This window comes from Pseudophryne corroboree, chromosome 10, assembly GCF_028390025.1.
Source record: "Pseudophryne corroboree isolate aPseCor3 chromosome 10, aPseCor3.hap2, whole genome shotgun sequence".
Classification (NCBI taxonomy): Eukaryota; Metazoa; Chordata; class Amphibia; order Anura; family Myobatrachidae; genus Pseudophryne; species Pseudophryne corroboree.
The window spans coordinates 145,692,473-145,709,451 of NC_086453.1; the positions used below are offsets into that span (position 1 = coordinate 145,692,473).

Here is a 16,979-nt window from a genome sequence, read left to right on the forward strand (position 1 = left end):
ATTTTTTTACATACTACAGTAGGGACAAAATGTAATTTTCAATACTAGACCCCTTTTAAACTCAAATCATTTGTATTTATAAAGATGGCCTACCCTATCAATTGTCAGTGGTGCTCATCTAGTATGCAATTCAATATCCACAACAAAACGGGGGTGAGTATGAGTAGATCGTTGTTATCATAGTGTATATATATCAATTAGCATCATATAATTTCCCTCTCCCTGCGTTGGTTAGTGTATGTTGTATCTATAAGGGAGTATATTCATACAGAGAAAGCAGTATCCACATATATAATACCCCTATAAGGAGGGGGAACAGTATACAATTATAATCCGTATCGGATAGTTGTTTAGTCTATATATGTATGTATAACTGTTTATATGAATTGCTGGGCAGAAGGAGACATTCAGAATGCACGTGTCATGTTGGTGCCGTGAGCTTTAATCAGTATCTATGATACACATATGCTAAGGAGTATGGGTAACTCTCCAAGGCTTCGTATCCTGTAGACACTCCTAAATGATTTTAGCACATATATATATCACATGTGAGTAGCTCACTCATTCATACAGATATATCAGCATCCGTTATATAGATTCAAACAGATTATCAAAAAGATATCTCACGAATTATCACTCCCATGCATTTGGATCAGCATGTTTATTACATAGTAATTTGATTGGTAGTTCTGTGCATGCTGTATGAGAATGCACGACGCTGGAGCTTCCAGCATATATGCCGTGCCGTACGCGGCTTTTTAGTTTCAAAGATGAGCAAACATGATTTAAATATACATTGGTTAGATATTAGACTAGACACGTAGGACACCCAGCCGGTCCGTCCTACGTACATTTCGCAAAAGGCTTAGTCAGGGTAACCCGAGACGGGGGAAGCGTAATCCTTTTATGTGGTCCGCATCCAATCGTCGTTTCTCACGGACTTTCAAAATTAGGTTGGCGCCAAGAGCCGCTGGAGTTTGATGTCTTGCCGTGTCTGGGATCTCGTCATTCAAACACAGGGCTGGAACCTTATTAATGGATCCGTCAGCATGCTTACTATGCTATAGCTGACCTAATTGTCGGGTGATGATCCCGTCCACTAGCTATAAATGGTTCCATTCATTGGTTTGCATAGTGGCTACCTTGTATCATATAAACATAAAGAGTATGTAAAAGACCATTATTGTGTGAAAATATTCTATATTAATTATATTACTCCTATAGTCATTTCTTTGCACCTTGATGTTTAACATTAGGGAATAAAAATACATAAATAAATATAAGGATAAATGAAAATAATAAATAGATATAAAAATAGGCGTATAGCATTGGAGAAAATAAATAAATATATATATATATATATATATATAATTAGTAATGATAATGATAACAATAATAATAAATATGCATTTGTATTGGTTATATATTGGGATATTTATAATCAAATCCACTGTGAGTATATTGATAGATATAATTTTGCATATATGTCTCATACCCATCTAAATGGCAGACAGTGATATATAAGGATGACAAATCTAAGGGTGTTATTTAATGGTGTGACCAATAAATAGGAAAAAGAAAAAAAAAAAAGAGAAGAATATTATGTAATAAGTGAAATGTGTTTGAGTATTATATAAATAATATAAAATATAGTGAAAATAAAGGAATACGGAATATTATTGTATCCCTATGTACCATATTCAATCAGAGTGACCAAAAATGTATTAAGTGATTGGTGTGTAACATTATCGAGTGACGTGCAGTATAAAGTGAATAAAAAAATAAAAAACAGGATAGAACAGGATAGAAGCTCTTAGAAAAACTCTTATAGGCCCTACACACATGCCGATATTCTGAAAGATATGAACGATCTCGTTCATAAATGAACGAGAACTCGTTCATATCTTTCAGTGTGGAGACTCCAGCGATGAACGATGCGCGGCCCCGCACTCGTTCATCGCTGATCTCCCGTCGGCTGTGCATGCAGGCCAATATGGACGATCTCGTCCATATTTGCCTGCACTTCAATGCAGCCGGGTGACGGGGGGAGTGAAGAAACTTCACTCCCCCCGTCACTGCCCCCCCGCCGCCGGGTTGCTCGTCGGCCGTATCGGCCGTCGGGCACCTCGGCGGCGCATCGCCGAGTGTGTAGGGCCCCTTACTTTCGAATAAAGAGCACACTGACTGCTAGTGGTATTAATACGTCTGACACTATACGTGAGAGATATAACATAGCAGTCAAGGATTGGATGCTCTCAATATTTTGAAAAAATCTCTACTCTCCTGATATGAGAGCCCACCCATGACACTGTGAGGTGGCTTAATCCTGTTCTGTTTCGGGGATTCGATTATCCAAAGAGGACATCTGACACTCTATGTGAGAGATGTCCACATGTGGACATTTAGATAAAACTTATTAAATTATCAACACATATGAGTATGTACCAGTAATTCCACGTTTATTTCTTGACAAAATTGAGCGGATATATCCACATTAATGTACTATTACTAATACGGGAATATACTGTATGGATCGTTTTTTCCCTATAACTCTCTGGAAGGAGACTGTCAGTTATTCTTGAGTATCTATTATACTAATAATCTGGGCAGAGAGCCAGAATTTCTTAGATGAGCTAATAGAACAACATTGTAACACATTGATCTATCAGTCTGGGAAAACCAAGAGAGTAACATTTGAGTCATATTTTAAAATATTTTGAGTAAACCCAGACGCAAACATTTGTATCATATTAAAGATACTATTGTAGTACTGTCAAGTTAGAATATATTATAAATCAACTATATGAGACAGTTCAGATTGGTAATAGACACATAAAAAGACGCTCAGCCGGAGGTTTTTATATCTATTTTTTATTTTCTATCACACATAGGGCCATATTCAATTAGCAGTGATAACAGACTTTTCACGTGAAAAGTCCGGTTTTCGGGTGAAAAACCGGACTTTTCACGTGAAATGCAATTACAGCCTATTCAATTATCCTGGAAAATTTATCGGTGATCATGTTTTCACTAATTTCACTTCACCTTCTCTGAAGCAGGTGAAAAGTTGGGATAAGTCACTATTTTAAGGTAAAAATGTTTGGATATGGTACAGAACTCCTGGGACACCCCCCTTTATGACTAATTAGGCACGTTGAAGTTTTTAATTATTTTTAATTGGCCAATAATGACATGTCATTTTTGGGGTGAAAAAGTAAAAAGTGATGGAAATTGGGGTTCAAGGTATGGGACAGGTATATTGGGGTGCTTTATGAGTGGGACAGGTGTTTTTTAGGCTTGCAGATGGGAGTAATCGGTCTGTTTCCACTTTTTTTTTTTAAGTACCCTAAAATGACCCAAATATATACTTATACCCATTTTCATGTACCCCAAATTTAATGAGAGCATTTATTTTGCTCAAAAAAAACTTGCTTTCTATCATTTTTTTGCATTAAAAAAAAAATGCATATAACCGCCATTTCACACAATTTAAGTCCCCAAAAACTCTCTAATGTGATCTCTAACACACTTCTTTTCTGTTTTCCTATGTTAGTTTAGCATTTTTTGGGGTACAGGCCGATTTCCCCATTTTCACCTGCACTTTTCACTGCAAGAATTTTCACGTGAAACCCGGTCGGAATTGAATAGGTCGAAAAATGGAGCGTTTTCGCGGCAATTTTCGCGAAAAATTTTCGGGTGAAAAATTGCCGCAAATTTGCGAAAAATTGAAAGAAAAAAAACGGAGCGTTTTCGCGGCACTTTTCGGCCAGTTGCCGCGAAAAATTTTCGGACGAAAAATTGCCGCGAATTTGCGGATAATTGAATACCCTAGATAGTCTTGTCAATTTACACACTACTGTATTTCTGTTTTTTAATATTTCGCATCAATTCATCTGAGAAGAGTCGGATGAAATAGTATATTCTTCTCTGCATTTTAAGGTCATAATAAAAGTTATTTTTTAAATCTGTGTGCACCGGAAACAGATCCTTTTCTTCTTCTTTTTTTCCCTTTACACACTATTGCGCGCTTCCATGCAATGTTTATCTCTAACGTCCTAGAGGATGCTGGGGACTCCGTAAGGACCATGGGGAATAGACGGGCTCCACAGGAGATAGGGCACTTTTAGAAAGCTTTGGATTCTGGGTGTGCACTGGCTCCTCCCTCTATGTCCCTCCTCCAGACCTCAGTTTTACACTGTGCCCAGAGCGAGATGGGTGCACTGCAGGGAGCTCCCCGGAGTTCTCTGCCTAGGAAGCATTTTTGTTTGGATTTTTTCTACATTTTCACAGGGAGCACTGCTGGCAACAGGCTCCCTGCATCGATGGACTGAGGAGAGAGGGGCAGATCTTCTTAATTGATAGGTTCTGCTTCCTCGGCTACTGGACACCATTAGCTCCAGAGGGGGTGAACGCAGGTTCTTACTGGGAATCCACCCCCAGAGCCGCGCCGCCGTTCTCCTCACAGAGCCAGAAGAAACGAAGTCAGAAGACGTCTCAGGCGGCAGAAACCTTCAGAGCTTCACTGAGGGAACGCACAGCACTGCAGCTGTGCGTCATTGCTCCCATACAGCTCACATACTCCGGTCACTGTAAGGGTGCAGGGCGCAGGGGGCGCGCCTTGGCCAGCAATATAACACCTCTCTTATGGCAAAAGACAATATACATGTACAGGTGGGCACTGTACATGTATATAAAAGAGCCCCCGCCATTTTTTAATAACTTTGAGCGGGACTGAAGCCCGCCGCTGAGGGGGCGGGGCTTCTCCCTCAGCAGCGCCATTTTCTCTCCACAGCACCGCTGAGAGGAAGCTCCCGGACTCTCCCCTGCTTACACACGGTGAAGGGGTGTTTAAAAGAGAGGGGGGGGGGGGGCACATAATTGGCGGATAACATATTATACTGTGCGGCTGGGGAAAAACATTTTGTTTTGGTCTCCAGGGTCATTGCGCTGGGGTGTGTGCTGGCATACTCTCTCTCTGTCTCTCCAAAGGGCCTTAAAGGGGATACTGTCTTCAGAAAACAGTTTCCGTGTGTGTGTGTGTGTGTGTGTGTGTGTGTGTGTGTGTGTGTGTGTGTGTGTGTGTGTGAAGTGTGTCGGTACGCGTGTGTCGACATGTTTGACGAGGAAGGCTCGCTTAATGTGGAGGGGGAGTGCTTGAATGTCATATCGCCGTCGGCAGCGCCGACACAGGAATGGATGGATATGCTGAATGTCTTAAATGCAAATGTCAATCTATTGCATAAAAGGTTAGACAAGGCTGAAGCTAGGGATCAGTCAGGTAGCCAGACCATGCCTGTCCCTGTGTTGCCAGGACCTTCGGGGCCTCAGAAGCGCACCATATCCCAGATCGATGACACAGATACTGACACGGATACTGACTCTAGTGTCGACTATGAAGATGCAAAATTACAGCCGAAGGTGGCAAAAGGTATTCGGTACATGATTATTGCCATTAAAGAGGTTTTGCATATTACTGAGGAACCCCCTGTCCCTGACACGAGGGTACACATGTATAAAGGGAAAAAGCCTGAGGTCACCTTTCCGTCCTCATTTGAGCTGAGCGAATTGTGCGAAAAGACTTGGGAATCTCCAGATAGGAGACCACAAGTTCCCAAAAGGATTCTTATGGCGTATCCTTTTCCACAAACGGATAGGATACGATGGGAATCTTCGCCTAAAGTAGACAAGGCGCTGACACGCTTATCCAAAAAGGTCTGGGTCCTGGTGACCACGGACGCAAGCCTCCGAGGCTGGGGAGCAGTCACACTGGGAAGAAATTTCCAAGGTCTCTGGTCAAATCTAGAGACTTGTCTCCACATCAACGTCCTGGAGTTGAGGACCATATACAACGCCCTGCGTCAACCGGAGGAATTGCTTCGGGAAAAACCGGTTCTGATTCAGCCAGACAATGTCACGGCAGTGGCTCATGTAAACCGCCAAGGCGGAACGCGAAGCAGAGTGGCCATGGCAGAAGCGACCAGGATTCTACGCTGGGCGGAAGGCCATGTAAGCGCACTATCAGCAGTGTTCATCCCGGGGGTGGACAACTGGGAGGCGGATTTCCTCAGCAGGCACAACCTGCATCCGGGAGAGTGGGGACTTCATCAAGAAGTCTTCGCACAGATCACGGATCGGTGGGGTCTACCTCAGATAGACATGATGGCGTCATACCCAAGGTGTTGAGAATAATAAGAATAAGCAGGGTCAGAACAATCCTCATTGTTCCAGATTGGCCACGGAGGACTTGGTATCCGGAGCTGCAAGAGTTGCTCACAGAAGATCCGTGGCCTCTTCCTCTAAGGCAGGACCTGCTGCAGCAGGGGCCCTGTCTGTTCCAAGACTTACCGCGGCTGCGTTTGACGGCATGGCGGTTGAACGCCGGATCCTAGCGGAAAAAGGGATTCCGGAGGAGGTCATTCCTACCCTGATCAAGGCTAGGAAAGACGTGACGTCGAAACATTATCACCGTATATGGCGAAAATATGTTTCTTGGTGTGAGGCCAGAGCTGCTCCTACGGAGGAGTTCCAGTTGGGCCGTCTGCTTCACTTCCTTCAAACGGGAGTGAATTTGGGCCTAAAATTAGGGTCCATAAAGGTTTAAATTTCGGCCTTATCCATTTTCTTTCAAAGAGAATTGGCTTCTCTTCCTGAAGTACAGACTTTTGTGAAGGGCGTGCTGCATTTTCAGCCTCCCTTTGTACCTCCGGTTGTCGCCTTGGGACCTAAACGTGGTATTAAGTTTCCTCAAGTCACCTTGGTTTGAACCACTCAAAACAGTGGAGTTGAAATCTCACTTGGAAAGTGGTCATGTTGTTGGCCTTAGCTTCTGCAAGGCAGGTTTCGGAATTGGCGGCTTTATCATATAAAAGCCCATACCTGATTTTTCGCGTGGATAGGGCAGAGTTGAAGACTTGTCCTCAATTTCTGCCCAAGGTGGTCTCATCTTTTCATATGAACCAACCTATTGTCGTGCCTGTGGCTACACGGGACTTGGAGGATTCAGAGTCCCTGGATGTGGTCTGGGCTTTGAAGATTTATGTGACCAGAACAGCTAGGATCAGGAAGACCGAAGCTCTGTTTGTTCTGTATGCGGCCAACAAGGTTGGCGCTCCTGCTTCAAAGCAGACTATTGCTCGCTGGATCTGTAACACGATTCAGCAGGCGCATTCTTCGGCAGGATTGCCATTGCCTAAATCGGTTAAGGCCCATTCCACTAGGAAGGTGGGCTCCTCTTGGGCACTACAACTGTGCCGAGCTGCTACTTGGTCGGGGTCAAACACCTTTGCAAAGTTCTATAAGTTTGATACCCTGGCTGAAGAGGACCTCCTGTTTGCTCAATCGGTGCTGCAGAGTCATCCGCACTCTCCCGCCCGTTTGGGAGCTTTGGTATAATCCCCATGGTCCTTACGGAGTCCCCAGCATCCTCTAGGACGTTAGAGAAAATAATATTTTACTTACCGGTAAATCTATTTCTCGTAGTCCGTAGAGCAGGCATGTCCAAACTGCGGCCCTCCAGCTGTTGAGAAACTACACATCCCAGCATGCCCTGACACAGCTTTAGCATTCTCTGACAGCAAAACGGTGTCAGGGCATGCTGGGATATGTAGTTTCACAACAGCTGGAGGGCCGCAGTTTGGACATGCCTGCCGTAGAGGATGCTGGGCGCCCGTCCCAACTGCGGACTTCTTCTGCAAGACTTGTATATAGTTATTGCTTACATAAGGGTTATGTTATAGTTGATCGGGTTTGAACCGAGGCTATGTTATTGTTCATACTGTTAACTGGGTAGTTTATCACAAGTTATACGGTGTGATTGGTGTGGCTGGTATGAATCTTGCCCTTAGATTTACAAAAATCCTTTCCTCGTACTGTTCATGTCCTCTGGGCACAGTTTCTCTAACTGAGGTCTGGAGGAGGGACATAGAGGGAGGAGCCAGTGCACACCCAGAATCCAAAGCTTTCTTAAAGTGCCCTATCTCCTGCGGAGCCAGTCTATTCCACATGGTCCTTACAGAGCCCCCAGCATCCTCTACGGACTATGAGAAATAGATTTACCGGTAAGTAAAATCTTATTTTTTGCATCTTCTCATCTGCCTGCAGTGCAGGCAGATCTGAAGACATCTTTAACGACCACATGCTCCTGGATGTTGCCACTGAACGATATATCGTGTAACATAAAGAGGTGCGGAAACTTTGGCCTCCAGAGGTTGAACTACACACCAGCTTGCTTTGCTACAGTTTAGTTCTTTGGCCATGGTAAAACTGTTGCAGGGCATGCTGGGATGTGTAGTTCAACAACAGTTGGAGGGCTGAAGGTTCCCCATCCCTGGTGTAACATATCGTTCAATGTATACGGCCGATCGGCATCGTTCCATCAGTCGTGCCAATGGCCAAGATCCAGGATTGTCTAGTGCAGGCCTGGCCAAGCTATGGCTCTCCAGATGTTGTGAAACTACACATCCGAGCATGCCCTGCCACAGTTTAAGCATTCCCTAATAGCAAAACTGTGGCAAGGCATGATGGGACTTGTAGTTTTATAACAGCTGGAGAGCCACAGGTTGGCTGGCCCAGGTCTAACGTATACCCAGCTTCGCAGTCCCAGGTTTTAAAGGTCTTGTGCACAGATCCTATTATCAAACCAATACCAATTTCAGACAGAAAGTGGTGTAAGTACTGGCATTTGCAGCATGTTTTGTTTTTGTTTTGTTTTTTTGGGGGAGCAGCTTTTAATCCCTTTCACACAGAAAATCATATTGCTGGGTCAATCATTTGGTCAGGTTTATTTTGTCCCAATTTTGCATGTCTAAATGTTGGAAGTTACGCATCTTCTGTCTCTGTAGTGTAGTAATACTGGTTTCCGGTATGAATGGTCGACAGTCATTAGGTCGACATGGACAAATGGTCGACGCATGAAAATTGTCGACACATGAAAAGGGTGACAGGAGTTTTTTTTTAACTTTTTTGGTGTCGTTTTCTGTGTAAAGTGACGGGAAACCCCAATTAGTGCACCGTGTTCCCTCGCATGGATTGCTTCGCTCGCCATGCTTCAGGCAAGGTGCCTCGCTGCGCTCGGCACAGGTTACCGTTCCCAATCGTAGTCCACGTGGTTCGTAAAGTATGGAAAAGTTCCACAAAAGAAAAAAAATTGTGAAAATCTCATGTCGACCATGTGTCCATGTCAATGTCGACCAATAGTGGTCAACCTAATGACTGTCGACCATAACATGGTCGACCATCCAAACGGATACCGTAATACTGCAGGTGGTAGCACTGTCATTTAAATAGAAGTCATTTACACTTGTGTTCCACTAAAGCCCCACACACACTAGACGAGATTTTTAAAGATCTCGCTCAGAATGGCCGATCTGAGCGAGATCTTTCACAATCTCGTCTAGTATGTACACTAGATGTCGTTAACGATGTGCTCCCGCGCATCGTTAACGACCCCCTCCCTAGTCCGAACATGTACGGACGAGGGAGGTCCTCATTAACGACCGCGCTGTTGTCGTCCCTGCTGTCACTGCCTGTCTTGGCGGCATCGGCAACTGTGTATGCACTTGCCGATGCCGCCGCCAATATTGGCGTTGGCAGGTATCGCATAGTGTGTATGGCCCTTAACAAGTACACAGGAGGATGTTCTTCCTGCAATAATAGGATTTTGGTTACCTACCGGTAAATCCTTTTCTCGTAGTCCATAGAGGATGCTGGGGTCCACATTAGTACCATGGGGTATAGACGGGTCCACCAGGAGCCATTGGCACTTTAAGAGTTTAATAGTGTGGGCTGGCTCCTCCCTCTATGCCCCTCCTACCAGACTCAGTCTAGAAACTGTGCCCGAGGAGACGACATACTTCGAGAGAAGGAATTACACAGATAGTGGCGAGATTCATACCAGCTCAGACAAACATGCAAATCCAGCCAACATGCCGGAACAACTCAGCAACAGCTGAAACAGTAAATAACGCAGAACTTACCTAGGAACCAGGTAACAGTGAATCATAAAACCAATGCAGGAAAACGAAGCGCTGGGCGGGTGCCCAGCATCCTCTACGGACTATGAGAAAAGGATTTACAGGTAGGTAACCAAAATCCTATTTTCTCTTACATCCTAGAGGATGCTGGGGTCCACATTAGTACCATGGGGATGTACCAAAGCTCCCAGTACGGGAGGGAGAGCGCGGAGGCTCTTGCAACACTGCTTGATCAAACTTGAGGTCATCAGAGGCCAAAGTATCGAACTTGTAAAACTTGGCAAACGTGTTCGACCCAGACCAAGTAGCTGCTCGGCAGAGCTGTACCGCTGAGAAACCCCGGGCAGCCGCCCAGGAAGAGTCCACTTTACGAGTAGAGTGGGCCTTCACAGATCTTGGACACGGCAATCCTGCCGTGGAATAAGCATGCTGGATAGTGAACCTGATCCAGCGGGAAATCGACTGCTTAGAAGCTAGACATCCAATTTTCTTTGGATCGTAGAGGAAAAACATAGAGTCACTTTTCCTATGACGAGCTGTCCTCTTCACGGAAATCTTCAAAGTCCTCACTACATCCAAGGCTTTGAAGTAATTGAGGAGTCAGTAGCCACTGGCACCACAATAGGTTGGTTGATGTGGAAAGCCGACACAACCTTCGGTAGGAACTGTGGATGAGTCCTAAGTTCCGCCCTGTCTTCATGGAAGATCAGATAGGGGCTTTTACAAGATAAAGCCCCCAATTCCGACACGCGTCATGCAGAAGCCAAGGCCAACAAGGTGACCGCCTTCCACGTGAGAAACTTGAGATCAGCCTCCTGTAGAGGCTTAAACCAAGTAGATTGCAGGAACTGCAACACCACATCAAGATCCCATGGAGCCACAAAGGGAGGCTGGATGTGCAGAACCCCTTTCAAAAAGGTCTGAACCTCAGGAAGAACAGCCAATTGCTTTTGGAAGAAGATGGACAAGCAGAGATCTGGACCTTGATGGAGCCCAGTCTCAGTCCCATATCCACCCCTGCTTGCAGGAAAAGGAGAACACGTCCAAGTTGAAACTCCATCGCCGGAAACTTCTTGGCCTCACACCAAGAAACATATTTCTTCCAAATGCGATGGTAATGTTTAGACGTTACCCCCTTCCTGGCCTGTATCAGGGTAGGAATGACCTCACTCAGAATACCTTTCCGAGCTAAGATCTGGCGTTCAACCGCCATGCCGTCAAACGTAGCCGCCATAAGTCTTGATAAGCGAACGGCCCCTGCAGAAGCAGATCCTCCCGAAGAGGTAAAGGCAGTGGATCTTCCAGCAGATCCGAGTAGCCCTCCTTGGCCAGTCCGGAGCAATGAGGATTGCCAGGACCTTTGTTCTTTTCACGAGCTGAAGAACCTTTGGTATCAGAGGAAGTGGAGGGAACACATATACTGACTTGAACACCCACGGTGTTACCAGTGCATCCACCGCCACTGCCTGTGGGTCTCTTGACCTGGAACAGTACCTCCGTAACTTCTTGTTGAGGAGTGAGGCCATCATGTCTATGTGGGGAACCCCCCACCAACCGGTTACCTCCTCGAACACCTCCGGATGGAGGCCCCACTCTCCTGGATGGAGATCGTGTCTGCTGAGGAAGTCTGCTTCCCAGTTGTCTACGCCCGGAATGAAGATTGCCAACATCGCCACCGCGTGCCTTTCTGCCCAGATGAGGATTTTTGACACCTCTGACATGGCAGCCCTGCTCTTCGGTCCGCCTTGTCGGTTTATGTAGGCCACTGTGGGCACATTGTCCGACTGCACCTGAACAGCCCGATCCTGTAGAAGGCGTGCTGCTTGCAGAAGGGCGTTGTAAACGGCCCTGAGCTCCAGGATGTTTATTGGTAGAAGTGACTCTTGATCCGACCATCGTCCCTGAAAGGTTTCCCCCAGAGTGACTGCTCCCCAACCTCTTAGACTTGTATCTGTGGTTAGAAGGATCCAGTCATGAATTCCGAACCTTCTCCCTTCCAGAAGTTGCGGAAGTTGCAGCCACCAGAGGAGTGAAATCCTGGCTTTCGGAGACAGGCGTATCCTCTTGTGCATGTGTAGGTGAGAGCCCGACCACTGGTCCAATAGGTCGAGCATGAAACCTGCCGTACTGCAGAGCCTCCTAGGCCGCATCCATCTTCCCCAGGAGGCGTATGCATTGATGAACAGATACCCGGGCAGGCTTTAGGACCTCCCGGACCATTGTTTGAATCACCAATGCTTTCTCCACCGGGAGAAATACCCTCTGCACTTCCGTGTCAAGGAACATTCCCAGGAAAGACAGACGCCTTGTCAGCTCCAGATGAGACTTTGGAAGGTTCAGGATTCAACCGTGCCTCCTGAGCAGCCATGTCGGGAGTGCGATGGAACGCAACAACCTCTCCCTGGACGACGCTTTGATCAGGAGATCGTCCAGATATGGAATTATGTTCACCCCGTTTGCGGAGGAGAACCATCATCTCCGCCATCACCTTGGTGAAGATCCTTGGTGCTGTGGTGAGGCCAAACGGCAGCGCCTGTAACTGATAGTGATCGTCCATCAGCGCAAACCTGAGATATGCCTGATGCGGCGCCCAAATGGGAATGTGGAGGTAAGCATCCTTGATGTCCAGGGACACCAGAAACTCCCCCTCCGACAGTCCTGAGATGACAGCTCTCAGAGATTCCATCTTGAATTTGAACTCCCTGAGATAAGGGTTCAAAGATTTTAAGTTTAGAATAGGCCGTACCGAACCATCCGGTTTCGGTACCACAAAAAGGTTCGAATAATAACCCTTGTTCCACTGCTGAAGTGGAACCGGAACAATGATCTCTGACACAACCAAATTTTCTGATGGCCTCCAGAAGAACTGTCATGTCTGCCAGCAGGCTGGCAAGCCTGACTTGAAGAAACGGTGAGGCGGGGGATCTTGAACTCCAGTTTGTACCCTCTGGACACTATATCCAGAACCCAGGGGTCCAGACCCGACGACACCCAGACGTGGCTGAACTGCCGGAGTCTTGCCTCCACCTGACCTTCCTCCAGGCCTAGCTGTCCACCGTCATGCGGAGGACTTAGGGGTATCAGAAGCGGGCTTCTGGGTCTGGGAACCTGCGGGAGCAGGTTTCTTTCCCTTGGCACGACCACCTCTGAAGAAGGTGTTCGAAGGCTTATTCTTTCTAGGCCTCGCGGGCCGAAAGGACTGTGACGTGGTAGAGGAAAAAGGCTTCTTCGTAGCCCGTGCACCTGAGGGGAGGAAAGGAGACTTACCCGCGGTAGCCGTGGCAATCCACGCATCCAGCGCCTCCTCAAAGAGAGCCTGACCTTTGTATGGTAGGCCCTCCACACACTTCCTGGATTCCGCGTCTGCAGACCAGTTGCGCAGCCAGAGACCTCTGCAAGCCGAGACAGACATAAAGGAGATCCCCGCAGCCATGGAACCCAGGTCCTTCATGGAATCCACCAGGAACCCTGCAGAATCCCGAATATTACGTAAAAATAAATCAACGTCACCTTTGTCCAGCGTAGTCGATTCCTCCTGCAGAGTGATTGACCACCTGGCAATAGCTTTAGCAATCCAAGCACAGGCTATAGTAGGCCGCAATATAGCCCCTGAAGCCGTGTAAATGGATTTCAGCGTAGCATCCACCTTGCGATCTGCCGGGTCCTTCAACGCGGTAGATCCCGGGACCGGTAATACCACCTGTTTGGACAGCCTGGAGACAGAAACGTCGACTATCGGCGGTGACTCCTATCTCTTCCTATCTTCCTCAGGGAAGGGAAAGCCACCAAGACCCTCTTGGGAATCTGGAATTTCTTTTCCGGAGTTTCCCATGCCTTTTCAAAGATAGCATTCAATTCTTTGGATGCCGGGAAGGTGAGGGGGGCTTCTTATTATCCGTAAAGAAGGCCTCTTCCACCTGTTCCGGAGCTGTGTCCGAAATATGTAAACATCCCTAACAGCCTCAATCATCAACTGCACCCCATGGCAAGTGATGCTGTCCCCCTCAACACATCCCCGTCACCATCTGCAGCGTCAGAGTCGGTGTCCATGTCATCCTGCATAATTGCAAGCGCCCTTTTATGAGAATGTACCGCAGGGGACCCCGAGGAGGCAGTATCAGACCATACCACCATAGAGAACTGGAGGACCTGAGTGGCATGCTCAGTCCTAGCAACTCTATCAGAAATCTGAGAAATATTCCCCCTCAGAGAGACTTACCATTCTGGCTCTTTAGCTGGGATCTGTGCTAAAACAGTGCAATCCTGATTACATGGAATGTCCTCCTGGGAAGACAAATCCTGTGCAGCATATGAAAAAGTGTCCCTAGACATGTTGTCACACACCCTCAAACACCCCACAAACACACAGGGTACTTGGACAGACAGAGTCCCCACCCCAAGAATGGCAGAGAGACACAGAGATTGGAGCCAACCCACGCACAGCGCTGTTAGAGTATAGGGAGAACCTAAACCCGCGCTGACTATGTCCCTTAATAGGTGACACAGCCTAACACAGTCTCCCCCCCTTCTACAACCCCCTGGTACCGTACAGATAGCTGGAGTCGTGCAGGAGGGACCTGGCATCCACTGGCAGTAAGCTGCAGGCTGTACAATGGCGCTGAACGCTGCCGAGTCCGCTCTGAGGAGCTCCACCCCCTCAATGGTGCTGTCTTCTCGCTCAATGGAGATTATACTGGCCGGAGGAATTCATGCTGGCATGGATCCGTAGACCCCGACAGGCTGCTTGTGGTCAGTGTAGGGTCCGGAGCTGGCCAAGGGAGCCCCCCCAGCGCCGCAACGTAGTACCACTGAGCCTTCCAGGAGCGCAGTTAAGACTGCTCTCCTACCCTCTAGCCGCCATCTTCACACTGTCCCCCTGCTTGCAAGGGGGGACAGTGACTCACTCGCCTATCTTCAGCTCCCTGAGGGGGTGGCGGCTGGCTGCCGAGGCGAGCGTTCCCCTGCGGCGGGGCACGATCAGACCCCTTTGGAACTCAAAGTCCAGTCAGCGGGGGCAGTGGCTCAAGACCCCGCAGGGCAGATACTGCCCCCCCTCCCTCAGGCCCACGCTGCAGGGAGACTGTCGCCAGCAGCCTCCCTGTAAAAAAATAAACTCTGAAATAAAGAAAAATAACTTTTCCTAAGAGAACTCTGTAGAGCTCCCCTAGCTGTGGCCGGCTCCTCCGGGCACATTTTCTAAACTGAGTCTGGTAGGAGGGGCATAGATGGAGGAGCCAGCCCACACTGTTAAACTCTTAAAGTGCCAATGGCTCCTAGTGGACCCGTCTATACCCCATGGTACTAATGTGGACCCCAGCATCCTCTAGGACGTAAGAGAACTGTAAGGAAGCCACATTTATAATACCTAGGCACTTATTACTGAAGTGTATTATCTGTAAAAGAGAAATAAATATAGGCTTGGGTCTGCCTTGTCACACTGGAGAATTTTAGGTTACAAGGTGTGGCTTCCTTATCAGTTGATACAACATATAATTAAAAGTTATGTGAGACCTCAAATGTGAACAATGCAATCTTGGTAAAGGATAATTTGTACACAACATCTATGAACCTTTACAATGCTCACAAACGCACATAGTTGTAGCGTTGGCGTGTGAGCCCTGTCTGCTCTGGGGTGATCCAACCAAGTGCTTGCAGACATCACTGAACCCTATGTAATTCAGAATTTTTGGGTTATAGAGTTGTAGTTGACAATTGACCGAAACACCAAAATAGTGTTTGTGGCGTTTTATTATAAAAATGACTTAGTCTGGATGTGGGGTCAATGATTAATTTTTAAGTGTGCGAATATAACACTATCAGTAAGAAATGCAGACAGGTTTCTTCCTTTAAGGTTTAGTAACTTTATGGCTTACAGAAGTTACAAATTTGTATTATAATATCACAACTCAGGGAGGACAGAGTGGCAGTACCACACTAATCTTTTGGTTGTATGAGCCACAGTCTCCACTAAACTGCAAACATTAACAGTTTTACCAATCATCTAACTATAGACTTTCTATGGCAGTAGTGGACATACATACTACCTTTGTGGCTACAAAATTTAAATTGAAACAAGTGATCTAGTGTTCATATATTACAACAGTTTAAAAAATGTTAATTATTTTTATATAAATTAAAGTTTATATTTGCTGATGACAGACACATGGACATATTCAAGAATAACTGCAGAACGGACATCACATACATGTATAAGCTGATAGAGGTCTATTTAGTCCCCAAATCGCCACTGCTCTTCCCGCACTTTGGGCTTTCGTGCCAACTGTGGGTTGAACTGAGAATTGTATCGCCGCTTTCTGTCATCCATCTCCTGTTCTGGAGGTTCCTTCTTACCCGACAGCAAAACTTTGGCACGTGCCTTCTCGGCAGCTTCTCTCTTCAAGCGCTCTTGTCTTAGCTGTTCAATGGATGGTGTGGATACCCTACATAGAACACAAACAGTAAGGTAGGCATTCTCCTTCACTAGGCTTGCCATAGTATCGCTTTAATCCAAGACAGCTATGATATACACAGGTTCTGTGGCTGATTAAGACCAAGTAAAATGCAGTAAATTAGCTGGCCACAGAATCTGTGTAAACCATAACTGTCTTTGAGTAAAGGGTTATTATGGCAAGCCTTCCCTTAGCAGATTGCTAGCATTAAGGGGCATATGTACTGTAATAGGGTCTGCGTTTGCCAGGGTTGCAGGGTGCCAGCTGATCTCAGCTTTTTATTCCTTTTATTTTAAAGCGGCAATCATTTACAAGGGTTCCCACGCCTCCGGCAAACGTGGACCCTATTACATATGCCCCACAGTCTTCAAGGACATACCTATTCATGTTCTGCAGGCCGCTATTCAGTTCAACTATACAATAGCAAGTGTGATGCTTAGTCTTATATTAGTTGAACTTCGGTTAACATATGTCAAACGGCCGAGTGTTTCACTACGGCATCTAGGAATATTGTAACAGCAGTCTATGGGCCAAATGGTAAGGAGTGGGCTTGCCATGT

At 46.6% G+C, this 16,979-nt stretch overlaps 1 protein-coding gene across 2 annotated transcripts in view; it reads right to left on the reverse strand.

The window, feature by feature from the left end:
• Positions 1–16,979, reverse strand: part of LENG1 (leukocyte receptor cluster member 1) — a 123,463-nt gene that overhangs the window by 79,156 nt on the left and 27,328 nt on the right. Inside the window, exon 4 of one of the 2 annotated variants that reach the window (XM_063942869.1) lies at positions 15,809–16,411. The exons of the other annotated variant lie outside the window; for it this stretch is intronic. Coding sequence (XP_063798939.1) covers positions 16,201–16,411 — 211 coding nt within the window. The 3' untranslated portion in view covers positions 15,809–16,200. Of the gene's footprint in view, positions 1–15,808; positions 16,412–16,979 lie in introns of those variants that run through there. 2 annotated transcript variants of the gene reach the window in all.